At 43.4% G+C, this 15,557-nt stretch overlaps 1 protein-coding gene across 6 annotated transcripts in view; it reads left to right on the forward strand.

Moving 5' to 3' along the window:
* LOC118103199 (plasma membrane calcium-transporting ATPase 1) overlaps positions 1-15,299 on the forward strand; it is an 86,126-nt gene extending 70,827 nt beyond the window's left edge. For 4 of the 6 annotated variants that reach the window (XM_035149875.2, XM_035149884.2, XM_035149894.2 and 1 more), the window contains exons 20-21: positions 620-802; positions 7,070-15,299. In XM_035149875.2, coding sequence (XP_035005766.1) covers positions 620-802; positions 7,070-7,309 — 423 coding nt within the window. In that variant the 3' untranslated portion in view covers positions 7,310-15,299. Of the gene's footprint in view, positions 1-619; positions 803-4,294; positions 4,500-7,069 lie in introns of all 6 variants that reach the window. The other 2 variants (XM_035149932.2, XM_047338508.1) reach the window with 2 other exon arrangements.
* The last annotated feature ends 258 nt before the right edge of the window (positions 15,300-15,557 follow it).

Here is a 15,557-nt window from a genome sequence, read left to right on the forward strand (position 1 = left end):
AACAAAATAATTCAATAATTGTTGATTTATTACACAAACAACTTAGAGATCATCAGTCTTTTTTTATCAAAAATTAATTTGTCAAACTTCCACCATATTTCAGGGTTGTTTTTGTTTTTTTCATTTCATGAGATTGCCACAAACTAAGGATGTAGTATGGTCAGGAAAGAGCAAATTAAATTTTGGTGCAGATCCAAACAGTGGGCAGATCAAGGAATTATTTTCTTTCTTTCACATTTTGAGATGGGTAATAATTCATGGCTTGATGAAAAAAATTATTTTAACTCTTCTGAGTACTATTCTACTCTATTATTACACCTATATCAAACTGAGGGACTCGTTAAAGACTAAAAACATTGAAACATAACATGAATCCAAAAGTTTTAGGCCGTGGTATGTATGAGACTCCAAAACACGTAGTGTCCCATATATATAAATATACATAGAAATGGCTAAAATATATATTATATAGATACAAGTCTTCCTACTAATGATTCGTGACATAGTCATGTGGGAAAATTGCAATGGGTGTTAATGAAACAACTGCAACACCCATATCAAGATTTGTCTGTAATTTACTCACTGAGTTAAACAAAACTTGTTTTTTTGTCAAACTCAGCTGATCTCGGCGATCCCCACCCACCACCTGAAGTTCCTAAAGGAGGCGGGTCACGGCACCACAAAGGAGGAGATGCACGAGGAGGAGCTGACGGAGGGCGCCGACGAGATCGACCACGCCGAGATGGAGCTGAGGAGAGGCCAGATCCTCTGGTTCAGAGGTCTGAACCGCATCCAGACCCAGGTATGCCCCCAGGACACGTCCATGTCCAACTTATTCACTTTAAGAGGTGGTATTTATGAAGATAATATATAATTACTCAAATATCTGTTCTGTCAGAGCTGCCGAAAAGTATCAGTTGCCACGGAAACACAGGACTCGGGATACTAACTCACACAATGTATTCCCTCGCCCTTTACTGTAATATCTGACCTTATCTCTGACCTTATCTTAAATGTAACTTAAACCCTAAAACCAAACCTTAACCCCCCCGACCTGCACCCAGCGGGATGCAAGTTTCCACAGTGACACGAGTCCCCATGAATCAGTGTGTATTCAGGTTAAAGTCCCCGTCTGGATTAAAAAATCAAAAACAAGCCCATGCATCAACACAAAAACTATATTTTAAATGCTGATATTCATGGTTTTGTGTTTTCCCGTAAGCAGCTTAGAACATTCTGTGTCAGGCCTGGAAGATTTTCTGACACCCCCCCCAAAAACATGTTTTTAAATAAGTTATTCAATGCTACAAACGTACAACGACTAATTTCTTGAACTAGTTGATTAGAAAATCTTTGGTTAGCAGCCGTCCCTGAACAGAGGAACCCTCACATCACATCTCTGTCTTCTCTAGTGACTCATTGCTGGATGTGCGTGTTACCATCCTCCTACAGGATAGAACAACACGCAACGAGCATTAGCTTGTCCACAAGCAGTCCCATTCTGTCCCTATGGGCTTCATTAGCCTCGATGCTAACACCCACCTGAAGGAACAGCAGCCAACGCTGTGCTCCCACACACACACACAGAGCCACAGAGGTCAGGTGTCTTCCTCTCAGAGCTGCTCCAACTTCTGCTTATTGTGGCCAGAAGCTTAACACATCTGAATTAATGATAACGAATATATTCTTCTGCTGCGTCCTCCAGAGTTTTTTCAGTTTGACCTCTGCTGAAGCGTCTCCACACACCGAAAAGTCCCAAAGACTCAAACTAACAGACAGGATATCAGTCGTTTCACACAATGAACACTGTCTCAGTATCTTATATTCTCTACTAAATCACATTCCTGCAACAATCATATTTATGGATTTAAATATTATTATATATGAAAAATGATTCTCTCATCTTGAAAGTCGTCTACGAGCCAGACGTTTATTTGCAAACTGTCACTTGGAACAGGTGATTTCTAGTGTAGGCCAGAGTGTGCCCCCATTATAAAATGTACATTATTTGACAAGAGACAGTTTGAAAATATTACAGTTTACAAATATTACTATATAAATAAGTCCACCGCATGTTGTTCACATAATTTACAAGGTTCTGATATTAGAAAGTTCTCACCGTGGTTGACATCTTGTTGTAGAAGAGGCAGCGTCTCTGTCGCCGTCGGCCTCCTCTCTGACGGGGGGGGCGTTGAGGGTAGAGCTCGCACCGGTGAGGGCCCTGAACGACCGGCCCGACCGGAGCTGTTGGCGAGCAGCGTGTCTGAGTTTCATTAGAGGCCAGATTTAGTTGCGTCAGAAGATAAATGTGTTTACGCCGTGTACCTGCGTTTACACACTGCACTACACCACTGACTGCAGCCGATACGACGTACCACCATCAGGCGACGCTCGGCACCAGATGAAAACAAGATCTGTTTTTCTGGAATGCTAATGGTAATGATTTTCATCAGGCGAACCTGTGGAAGCGCTCTCTGCTTTCTCTTCAAGTATCTGTTATATCAGTCTGTCGTCCTATTGGGATGGGAGGATGAGGGGATGGAGGGGGAGGCGACGAAAGGCTGCAAGCTAATTAGGTTCTTATCTCTCATGCTCCTCTTCCTGTCCTCCTCCTCTCTAATCCTGGTGGGCAGCGTTGTGCCGCTCAACGCCTCGACAGTCAAACACAGTGGGGGAATAATTGGTACAAGCGGCACTCACTGCCGAAACTTTATCAGTCGTTCCAAGTGACACAGTTTCTCCTCTTTCTCCAGCCTCCACTCCTTTCAGCCGGATTCATAAAGCTTTTATTCCTTGCTCTGTTTCTTCTTTTCATCCCTCCTTCCTATCTGAGCTTCCTCTGGATTTTCACCTTTTTGTCTGCGACTGAGTAATTGACAGCTTTCTGTCTTTTACTGCGTTTTTCTCTCAGTCTTTCCTCCCCTTCTCCTCACTTTTTAAAACCTTTATCCTTATCACTCCATCATCCTCTTCCTGGTTTTGTTTCTGTCTCACGTTCTATTGTCTCTCCATCTTCTTTGTCAGCTCGATACTTTCTTTCAGCTGCAGAACAGATCACCACTGTTGTCCAAATGGAAGATTGGATTAAAGAAAATGTGATTTGTATTTTTCAGTAAATGGGTTAGAATATGGAAAAGCAATCCACTGGTACCTTGACAGAAGTAAGAATCTCTTTGTTTGGATTTTCTGCTTCATGCCACAATCAAAAGCTGATGAAGCCGTCTGACTTGTAGAAACTGGAGGGTGAAACCAAGGTTGGGGAACATGGGGAACTTTCTTTATACCGGCACAAATATAGAACGCTCACGAGACCCTTATTTCTATTTCAGAAAATAAATCAAATGTTTGCATATTTTTATCAAAAAACGACAAATAAGTATTAGTACCCCAGTGATAGCAAATGCAAGTTTATATAAGAAAGTAATGAAGTGCTTATGGAAATGTTTCACAAATGTGTCATCAGGCAAAGGCAACTTAGAGAGAGGAGAGGCAGGGACAGTCATGTATCATATATACAATGACAATGGAAGCCAGACCAGCACTGGTTCTAGAAGTCCTTTCCACTGATCTTCTCTTCTTAACATTAGCATAGTTAGCCTGGGCACTGAAACATGTGTCCTTCTGGTAAACGACCCTGATTGAAGTCGTAGCGATACCTCGAGAATAGCAGCATTTGACCCGAGTCGCTTCGGTGCCTAATTAATTTGTGTATTAAGATCCAATTACAACACGGGGAGAGTTGAGATAAACGGCGGATCACAGGTTTGTACCAGATGGAGATGAGGTCTGTCTGAGACTCTGACCTTTGGCAGCGAAGCGCTCAGAGACGACGTTTAATCGAGCAAAGACGTGTTCAACTAACACATGCTGAGGTTTATTATCCCGCCTCGGAGAGAGAGATTTGGGTGAACTGAGATTTTTTGTGACCTGTGAAGAAACAACTGACAAAAATGCAAAGAGCAACATTATCCACATCCATTGTTTTCCTATGCAAGTTAATGGATTGATGTACATTAACTCTCTGGGTCATGCTCCTGCCATCAATTCTCCTGGAAAACCGCAATTGAATCCCATTCCCTCTGGAGGAACGTCCCAGCACCTGGACTACTTCTTCTGTCTCTCTGCTGCTTGTTTCACTTTAGACAATGACTATAATAACTATGACAACTTCACCTTCCAGCCTTTTTAAAACCTTCTGTAACCTTTCTACGAGTGTCTCCTTCCTTCTCGTGTCCTGTCTTCTCTCTCTCTGTCTCTGCTCTCTAACTGTGTGCTGTGGCTGTCCTTCCTTCAGATGGATGTGGTCTATACCTTCCAGACGGGCCAGGCGGCGGTGCCAGGTGCCCTGCGCCGCCAGCCGTCCGTCGTCAGCCAGCACAATGATGCCACTGCCGCCAAAACTCTCTCTAGCCCCACCCACGTAGGGCTTAGCTCCTCCTCCTCTCTCACCAACTCGGCCGGGGCTCCACCCCCTGCTGCTTCCTCCTCCACTGCAGGCAGTGAGTCGGTGCCCGGAGGCCAGCTAACATCTCGCTTCACCCGGCTGGACTCTGTTTCTCCTTTCTCTGTGTGCACTGCATGAAACTCTGAACGCTGTTCTGTCATCACCGGGTGTCTGCACGTCCTGAACTAATCTGACATTTTCTAATAGTTACAACACCCAACTCAGTGATTTAAGAAAAACACGATAGGAATTCACATGAAGTTGGACCTGATGACTAGGTGGAGGCAACGTGTGATGGCCACGCTAAAAATAACAGAAACGTTGTTGCATCCTGATTCAATAATTTCATCATTACATACTCAAGACGTCACTGCTTTATATTTTCTGTAACGAGAGGATCCTCTCACTAAGCAGTGCAGCAGCAATCATTCCAGCTTTGCTGCCACATTTGACTACAAATATGCTGCTGAGAAAAAGCTCCTCTAGCAGAGGAAATGTCAATGTCCGCTCAGTTGTATTTGTCTGCAGCTACTTCACAGTAAAAGCCCGTCAGATGTTTCCTGTGAAAGCTTTTAATGTGAAGCTGAAGCAGCAGGAAACAGAAAACACGTGAAGCAGAGGAGTGAACCATCCCCTAATTTGCATCTGTACCAACATTTATGGGATTTTTCCCAGGCTCCATTCCTTCAGCCAAGTTTGGTGGAAGTCAGTTTTTGCGTAATCCTGCTTAAAAAAAAAAAGGACGGCAACTCAGTAAAGCACCTTCACCACAACAACCAACAGTTCCATTAGATTCAATCCAGCTGCACCACATGTTCAAATACTTATAGATATCTGTTAATGACTCGATTCATCAAGATTAATTAATTTCAAATGGAAATCTGAAAATGTAAATGTAAAGAAAAAAGCCTATTCTCACTAGGGTAGAGAAAGTTAATGGGCTCTGTCCTTAAACATCCTTCTACCAAGTCTTGTGGTAATCTATTACCACAGATGAAACCCCCCCCCCCCCTTGAACTTGAAGACAACCTGTTTCCATCTCTTGCTCTGATTCCATCACTTTCTACTTCCTCCCCACCTTCTGTGGCTGTCTCTCCATCCTAATCCCTGTGTGTGTTTGATGATTGTCATCACTTCCTCTCCGCCTGCTGCTCATCCCCCTGCATGTTGTGACCCTGATGCGACTTGCTGCCTGACGAGTCAGTGACAGATCGCAACTGTTGGCACATGTGGCCAATGAGGCAAAGATAATGTGAAATCTTCAGATTCGTGTCAGTGAGGGGGAAATCCTCTGTCCTATTTCCTTTGTTGTTTTTCCTTTTATTCTTTTCTTCTTGGAGGCGACAGCCTGGGCACCAAGATAATTTTATGGGTTAATCCTGTGCAGGGTTAAATCTGTCAGGCTCAGCAAGTCTCTCATGGTTTAACAGCCAAGAGCTTTTTAACTTGTGTGTGTGTGTGTGTGTGTGTGTGTGTGTGTGTGTGTGATGGTTGCATGTATGCTCTAAGCTGCAGTGCTCAGCCTGCAGCTCTCCTGTGGTTCGGTAATAGAGAGCTTTGAACTGCAGGATTATTAATTATAATGAAGAGTGTGTGCTGGTGTGTATAAATCAGTGTGATCAGCTGCAGCCTCACTGGATTCATCACAGAGGCTGCGACTTTAGGCAGAGAGCGGAGAGAGCAGCCAGAGGACAAAACGTTTCTGGCTCTGAATGTGATTATAAATGCTTAACAGTGTGCATGTGTTTGTCGCTTTTCCCGAGTGTGTGTTGTGTGTGTTGTGTGTGCGTGTGTTTGTGTTGTTTGCTGGGACTGGGTTTCGTTTGAAATGCTGATGACACTGCTGTGGCTGAGTTACCACTCGTTACCAGGAGTCATAACTCCCCTGCATGTCAGTCGGGTTTTTCAAATTTATTTTGTTTATTTTTACATTAAATTTGACTTTAAGCAATTTTATATTTATTATTATTATTGCACCACTCAAGTAACATATACCCACAGAGGATTCTGGTCCATCACACTCCTGCAGAATGAGCTGTGGTGATACAGAAGCCCGGCTGCTGCACAAAGAGCTGTTTACCTGTTTATTCAAAGTTCAGTGAAGCTTGACTCAGCTCACAGAACCTCGAACCTTGTGTTCATCACATTCTTGAGACGTATTCATAACTCATGTTCTCTCAGATATTGAAAAAAAAAACCAAATTATATTTTCTTCTATTTGATGAAAAGCCAAAGTTTTAAAATGTAAAACATCATCTGAAGACAACGCAGCAGATTGTGTAATGGAAGACTCGTATGATAGATTATCGTGTGTGTGTGTGTGTGTGTTTTGATGTCACTCCACATTCACCTGCCTGGTTTGTTGTTGCAGTTTATTTTTCAGTTGCCTCTTTTGTTTTGTACTTATTGTGACGATGTGCTGTGAATATTTCTCAGTTCACCTCCATGTTCTCATCCAGCCGACTTCAGTTTGCCGTTGTGTTTCGTGGTTTTGCTACTTCCCAGACTCAGACACAGCATCCGCCACGTGTCCCATCAGCCCCCGATTCCCCCTGTTCGTAACGATAGGGTCTCTGCGTGTCGTTCTGCTCGACCTCTGACATGTGCTCTCTTTCTTTGTTTCAGATTAAGGTGGTGAACGCGTTCCGTAGCTCCCTGCGGCTGGAGAGCCCAGAGTCCCGTAGCTCCATCCACAGCTTCATGCCCCATCCCGAGTTCGTGCCCCTGTCCGAGGAGGAGGCTCGCAACCCCCTCATCGAGGAGACCGGTGACGAGATCGAGTCCCTTCCCAGCGCCTCCTCTGGGGCGACGGGAGGAGGAGAGCCGCCCAGCGCCCTCCCCCGCAGCCACGAGCCATCCATCTGAGCTCCTCCTCCTCCCACCTCCTCCTCCTCCCTCCTCTTCATCAGCATCACGTGTCATCCCACCAACTGAACTGTCGCACTGAGGAGGGAAGTCATCACTCCACTCATTCCATCATTCTGCACGCACACACGCTTCACGTTGTCTTCATCCCCCCTCCCGTCAGTCATTCCTGCCACGTTGTGTTTTTCATACTGACTGTGGCGTCGTTCTGCCTGTAAGTCTGCCCCCTCCCACCCCCTCCAACCCACCACACACGCCAATCAGTGGAGGGTGGAATCTCCGCAGCGGAAGGCTTGTCCTGTCGTCCATTCATGTATATTTTTTACCTGATGATCCTTTTGGAAAAGCTTTTAAACAACGTTGGTTTAACTCCTGGCGGGACTCGCAGCAGCATGTCGTGTTCTGTACTCGCTTCATTCCCGCTTTTTACGCTCTCGAAAATGGCACCGAACTTTTCAACGAGTGCAGTGGTTCTCATGTACATACGCTCCCGCTCTTCTACACAGCTAACAGCCGGGTTTGGTGATCAGAAGGTTTTTAGGCAAAAATGCATAAAAAATGTAACCTTTTTAAATTTTATTTTTGATTTAAACTTTTTTTTTTTTTTAGATGTTGAGCATTTGTTTGTTTTTGAAAACCTCTAACGAATGTTAATCGATGGTTGATTCAAACTCCTGAGAATGTCTTGTGAGTGTGACACTACAGTCTTCAAGGTTCAGCTGTTTAAAAGATGTTCTTCCCTTTATCGTGTCTGTATGTGTTGGTTCTTTTTCTTTTTTCGCTGCTGTGTTGCATGTGGAGAAACTGAATGTTTATTACCCAAAAATATCGAAACACGGCGCTTTCTGCTGAGTGGGCGTCTGACCTCATCTCATCCAGTCAGGGTCCTGGTTCTCTCTGCCCCCTCCTCCCTTAGTACATCCACAGCGCTGATAGGACACAGCCGCGTGGATCACAACCCCCTTCTAGTACGATGCATGTTCTGCTTCATTCGTGTTGAGTCGCATGATAACTTGGAATGAATAGTTGGGATTCTGTTTAGTCGACCATCTGTGTGTTAGTCTGCAGCAGCATCTGTTCGGAGAACTTCTGTCGGACTGAACATCCTGTTTCCACAACAGCACAAGAACAGACTCATCGATACTCAGAGGAAAGTGTAGCGCGGCAGTTAAAGCCTCCTCACGCTCGACAGCAGGACAGTGGGTGTCTACATACATGGACGTTCTCCACACGCCGGCTCACTTGTAGGCGAAATATAATCTGTGTAGAGTCCACGTGGTCCAGAATTTTGCAGATCCCGGGGAAAGTGATTCACCAGTGCCGGGTTGGAAGGTGCCAGAACACATCACAGCCCACATTGGGCGAAAGCTGGGTTCAACCCCAGTCTGCTCTGCTCCTCCTCTCAACCCGTTTTTCCACCGGTCACAAAAACCCACCAACGTCTGGCTGTTGTCTGAAATGTGAGAAATACAAATACACCGACAGAAACATATCTAAAATGTGATTTATCATTCATTCTCCATCTCGGTCTGTAACGTTAACTTTCGTACATTGTTAAGTCGTTGGTGAGAGGCTCTAACTGGATAAGACCAATCGGAAACGACTGATGCCGTCCTGTGACCACTGACACTGAGGGGACCACCAACCGCTGCCCCACTGTGTCGTCCTTTTTAGATTTCTTCAGATCACAACAACGTAGAGATTTTAATTTGGTGTCAAAGACGAGAACATTTACGTTGAGTCCGGACGTGTGTGAAGACGTGAAAGTATCGATGAGTCTGTTTCGCTTGGCGGTGCAGGTCGTCCTGTTCGACAGACACAAGCTTCTTGTATCTCTGAACAGGTTCTGGACTGTGTGTCTGTGTCAAAGACGAATCTTAGTACGGCATCCCATGTTTCCCTTGTTTGTCCGATTTTACTAACAGAAACTAAATTGGCTGTCAGTGACCCTCCCACAGCCGCAGCAGAGGAGGTGTTTGATCCCCATCCTCATCATCGTCATCCCTCCCTGCTGCCGCTGGGTTTGATTGACAGACGTCGGTGTGGCGGCCACGCTGAGGTTTATGGAAGACTTGATGATTTCAGCCTGTAGAGTTAAATCCACTGTGTGACCTTGCTGCCGCTCTGTACTTCCTGCCCGTTGTTGTCCGCAGATTAAAAGAAGAAGGAATCATCCTCCAATCAGAAGCAGCAAAGCGTCTAACCCCCTCTTAGTCTTACGACCCGTTATCGTAGTGACGTGCTACTACTGCCATATTCCACTTTTTGTCACGACTAGGTTCTTCCTCTCCCCGCTGACGAGCTTTTTCTATGTAACTCAGAGCCATATTTTATAGGTTGTCTGTATTGTTTTTTATCTCATTGTTCTCGAGGTTTCCTTTGGACTTTCTCACCCACGACCCCCTCTGACCCCCCGACTCCTCCCCCCTCCCGGCCCTTTACTCCAAACATGACCAAAAAGCAAGGAGAAAATCTTCAGTCGTCACTGCCGAAACCAAGATTAAAGGACCTCTACAATGTTTACATGAAAAGCGAGTGGGTGGCAGTTCGCCTGCGCTTCTCTCATCCGACCACTTCCCTTTCATTCCCTTGCTTTCCAGAATCTTAAAGTTACTATTTAACTAAATGGGGAATCTTTCTTGCATGGTTTTCATATAAAATTCAATGTTTTGCTCATTTTTTACAATTCTTCTGTATTTTTATATTAAGTACTTTTTAATATTTTGGAGATATATGAATATATATGTATAGGCTGAAGAGTTTGGTGACAGTACAGTACATGAATGAGATGAATCTACCGTGGACTCTTTTTACAGCTCTCTAAATATTTATGCCACGTGTGTCGTCTTGGTCACCTGATGTTAGGGCTCAGAAATCTGCAGTGACTTGTTTACTTCCTGTCGGCCGCTCAATTGGAATCTCTACAATCTATTCTCATCAGCCCCCTTTTCCCACTTGATCTAAATGTTGTGACACACTACACGCTATGTGATTTCAAAGTTATCCGACTCCATTAGACTTCAGCAAATGCAACATGAATACAGCTAACTGTATCAACCATTAAATGGGAGTGTATAATTATTTATCCAACCTCTGGATTTCCTTGTTTTCTTTAAGCAACTTTCTTCGAATCAATGATTAATGCTGTTTTCCGTGTGGCCGCTGTCGGAGATGACGACTTTAAAGACGATCGGAGCTGTGTCCCACTTCAGGATCCCCCCCCCCCCTCCTAATGGGCCAGTCCCATGTCCGCACCTCAGACACGACAAAACTGAGAAAGTAACCTGACAGGCAAAGTCAGTCATAAATCATAAAACCCCTAATTCTGTATTATTACTTTTTTTTAGAGACCTGGGCCTTGTTCTCTAAAACCATCTTTATTATTCACACTTGATGCAGTCCTCAATACTAATGTCCAGAGAGTACAAATGCCTGAACTTAACCCTACGCAAGTTTTCACAATGCAAGATACACAGTCCAATTTTTTAGACTAAACTCAATTTTAAAAATAGCTGTGTTAAAAGGTAGATTTACCAAACAGGTACGTTCCTACAAACCTCTCTATGACCTGTCAGTCAAATGGAAAGTGGCGCCTGCAGAGGCCAACGCCACGATGTCTTTCCCCCGAGTGTAAATAAAGCTTAACGCTGAGATTAGTGTACGTGGACCTTGATTCAAAAAACCTACACAACTATGTCTGACTGAGTTGTGTTCCCTGAGGGGGGCGGGGCCTGTGGCAGGACACAGCTTCAGTCCTCACCGTTCTATACGACTCGCGGCGTCAGAGAAGCGTTTGTGACGTCACTGTGGGTGTGTCCATGAGACGCAGCTTCCAAAACGTTTCCTCTTTGTTTCTGTTGCTCGGCTGAATCTGACAGAACAGCTGTGCCCCTACGATCAGTGCAATGTAAATATTGTCGTGTAAGTGAAGGAGTGAACCTGCTCTGTGTCAGTGACAGGAAATGGGAGAGGGGGGGCAATCAGCCAATCATCACCCAGCAAAGCTTTAAGAGTGTTCTGCCAAAGCCGTTTTCTCATCGCGTTCCTTCTTCTGCACAAATCTGTGTGGACACTTTGTGGTCACGTGACTCCCCCTTGCCCCTCCCACACCCCGCCCCGCCCCGCCCCTCAGCCTGGATAAGATTGTCCCTCTGCTCTTGCCATGACCTCGGTGTGGCTGTGGTGGTCGTCTGTTGGACTGGTTGCCCTCACATCTCACGCCAGGCGCACAGTGCAGCCCCCGTCAGAGACCCCTTTCTTTGTGTTTCTGGTTTCAGCCACGTCACAAATCAAATAAAAAGGACGAAGCAGGACGAGACTCAGCAGCAGACTGAAAGTCTTCACCTGGTTTTAGTTTTCTGAAGGTTTCGTTTGTGGACATCAGAGCTAAGTTTGCCCGTTAGGACTTCTGTACGGAGAAGGACCTCTCCGCTTCTGATCCGGTCATCGTTGCATTTTGACTGCGTTGCTTCCTCTTCCAGTCGCTGGATTTTAAAGGAAATCTTTGGAGAACCTTCACATCCACTTCAGAATTCACAAATTAAAAAAAGAACTGGAATATCACACCGGGAAAAAGTCATAACCACCCAACATATATATCTATATATTTATATGATATAACTATATATCTATATCTAATATATATATTAGATATGAATACATTGGTAGGTATATATTAGATATAAATAAATAGATATATACATATATATGGTTTCTCAGTTGAACTTCGTTGCAAAAAAAGACTGAAAATGATTTGTTTTCTGTAATTACTATGATACACAGTAATAGGCGTTGGTGTTATTTTTGTATAAACATAATATCATCTATGTGGCATGCATGACATATATACAAATTTGGTGGTTTAAAGCAATATGTCCAACCTGGTGCGATTGGTTCCGTCGTGTTCTGTGTAGCCTAAAGCCACTCTGTACGAAAAGAGATAAAAAAAAAAAAGAGTAACTGCATTTGGATAAAACTAACTGTTCAGTATATGTGTTCAATGTTCTGTGTTCTGCATGTTTTAGTATGGAATGAAACATCACAAATGTTTGACTTGTTTTCAGAATGAATCTCAAACACATGCCCCAGAACCACACACACACACACACACACACACACACACACACACACTCACACACACACTCACACTCACACACATGTATTTGCACTGTGAGGTGAAACACACTGAGGAAAATTAAAACTGTGATTTCTGATGGATGGATTGATGAAAGATGAAGATTCGTCTTTTTGTTTCCATCGTCTCATTCATCCAGAAACGGAACAGCTAGAAGATCTGTCTGCCGTCCACTGTTCCATCCCCCTCCCCCTGTCCCACCACACACACTCACACACTCACAGAAACACTCTGATCTACATATTGTCCTGAACTCATCACCTACTCGTGTGTGCAGTGAGAGGAGGAGGGAGACATGACAGTTCACAGTAACGTCGTCATCACGTCACCAATCACATCCATCCACACATTATCCTCCTGCCTCCCCCTACTGGCCAGGTGGGGGAGGGAAACGAGGATAATGTGGCTCACCTGTGAAACGTCTGTGTTGATGTCAGAGGCTGATTGATATGTTGATATTTAACAGAAATGATCATGAAGAAACTTAATTTGTCTCATATAATACTATAAAAACTTAGGGCTGCAACTAAGGAGTATTTGTATTTGATTAATCATTGTTATAATGTTTTTTATTGATCAGTATATTGTTTTGTCCTTAAAATATCAGAAAATAGTGAGAAACTCCAAAAGTTTGTTCAAAAAAGCCAAAGATTTTCGTTCAATCTTCACAAATGAGGAAGAAAAGAGCAAATTCTGAAATTGTCCAATGTTTTATAATTTACTATATAAATAGTCTCAGATTAATTAATCAAAAGAAAACTAAATTACTTTTCTGACCAGTTCTTTGAGCTTGAAACACAAACATTGTATATCAGTATCAGTCGGCTTCACTTCACGTCAGTGTCAGTCTGATGTTTGACAGTCGTCTTGTTGTCATGGTGATGACTTGTGGTTACCTGGTAACCTTTTAAACTGGTTTAAATCGCTGCCATAACAGGAAGTAAATCCAGCTCCATATGTCTCCTCTGTAGTTTTCTGAAGAGGATCTGTATCTGCACCCGATCATTAAACCAGATGTGAGTCAGGTTTAAAGTGGTTAGATGGTGGATGTTTCCTCTGTTTCACACTTTTATGCTAAAATCAGATCTGAGTTCAAACCAGAAAACAGGAGAGTTTCAGAAAATGTCTGTGATAATCTATGAATTTATATTTTACACACCTGCTCAATGACTAAGGTTTAATGTGTGATTCCCTAAAGATGAAAAGGTTTAGAACGTCGTCACTACACAACTGAACACACTCTTCACATCGTGTTTCTGCGTAAACATTAGTATTAATCTGACAAATCTTTCCTGACCGATGGACGTGGATGTTTGACTCTGTCGTCACATTTTCCAAACAATTCAGGTGATGACAATTAATTCAAATTTACATTTAGTACATTCACCTCAAATGTTAATCTGTAAAATAAAAACATTTGGTAACACACAAATCAATTAGGTCTGTTCAAGTCAAAGTTAACAATTGTGTTGTGTATTTTTTTCACTTTAATTTGAACAAACTTAATTGTTTTGTGTGTTACTACTGTTCCACAATCTTTTTTGTCTCAGTTTAACGAGAACGTGACAAGAAAAACCAACATGAACGTTTCAGTTCAGCCAAACCAGTGTTGTTAACGCTGTCACTCATCCCACACTAACATATCTCAACAGCCATCGGATGGATTGACATTTGTCAGAAACATTCTTGGTGCCCAGAGGCTGAATCCCAGTGTCTTTGGTGAACCTTTGATTTTTCACATTTCCAGTGAAATATCTCAGCATGTACTTGATGGATCGGGGCTAAACGTGACACAGGCGTTTGTGGTTTCCAGAGGATGGATCTTAATGGTTTATAATCTTCCTCTCGTGGCACCATGTGGTTTCGGTGAAACTTCTCAACATCTAGTGGTTGTAAGTTTGAATCTGATTCACACATTCACGTCCACACTGATGCGGATATTTAGCAAAACAAACTTTTGAGTTTCTCGCCCAAACGTCGTCTTCAGTCACTAAAACTGCGATTTATACAAACACCCACCAAAGTGCAGATTTTCAATAACTGTTGTTGCTTTGTGGGAGGAGCCTCACCCGACATCACTCAGACCACAGACCTCTTCTCTGGTATTTGCCAGATTGTTTGAAGTCGACTTTATCGCCACCTACTGGTCTAACATCTGTTGGTTTGGCATTCTCGTCTGGAAGGAGATATTTTGTAAAACGAAAGAAGTGTAGACGGAGAGATATTCGTTAAAAATGACATCGGCAGTAGTGCAGACGAGGCCTCGGTCGTCAGGTCAAACTCTTGGTTTATAATTAAACACGTGTAAAACATTCCCATCAGCCTCAGCTCACCTCGGGGTTAGTGTGTGTGAGCCAGAATAAAACTTCCTGTGCTTCCCTGTGTGTGTGTGTGTGTAGGTGTGTTTCCTCAGTGTGTGCGTCACCTTCTTCACCCCGTCGGTTCCTGTCCATCATCTTCCTCCTGTTTGCTTCGATCTATGCAACACAATCCTCCAGTTCAGCTCCAGTGGTTCATTGGCTTTCTCGCTTCCTCTCACACTCACTCTGTCTCCGTCTTTATTTTTCAGTTCTTTCTACAAACAGAACCACTATACCTGTACATTGATGTATGTATGTATGTGTGTGTGTATGTGCACGACAGGTGCACACGCACACGTTTTCTTTACTCTTTTGTAAGATATGATCATGTGGAATGCCTTGGTCTTAGTGTCATGTCGTTTGAACTTACGCTGAACAAAAGATGATAATCAAGCAACTGAGTAAAAGTTGTTACAAAAGTATATACAGTATATATAGTATATAAATATATACAAATCTATATACATAAAATAAAGCCATTGGGATTTGAAATATATCTGTGTCCATTTGTGATTTTTTTTTGATACACATACATTCATATTCATATCTTCTTTACAATTTAATTTATTCTCAATTTTCTTTTTGTTCCAAATATTGATGTGGGATCCAAACTGTATCTTGACCAAGTGGCAACGCACCGTGACATCAAACATTTTCTCCAGCGCCATCTTTGTTTATCGTAACCAGACGTTACCATATTTGAAAGAGCAAGGGGTGGAGCCTGACTGCACGCCCACCTACATCTGCGGCCTGC

Source organism: Hippoglossus stenolepis, chromosome 3, assembly GCF_022539355.2.
Source record: "Hippoglossus stenolepis isolate QCI-W04-F060 chromosome 3, HSTE1.2, whole genome shotgun sequence".
Taxonomy (NCBI): Eukaryota; Metazoa; Chordata; class Actinopteri; order Pleuronectiformes; family Pleuronectidae; genus Hippoglossus; species Hippoglossus stenolepis.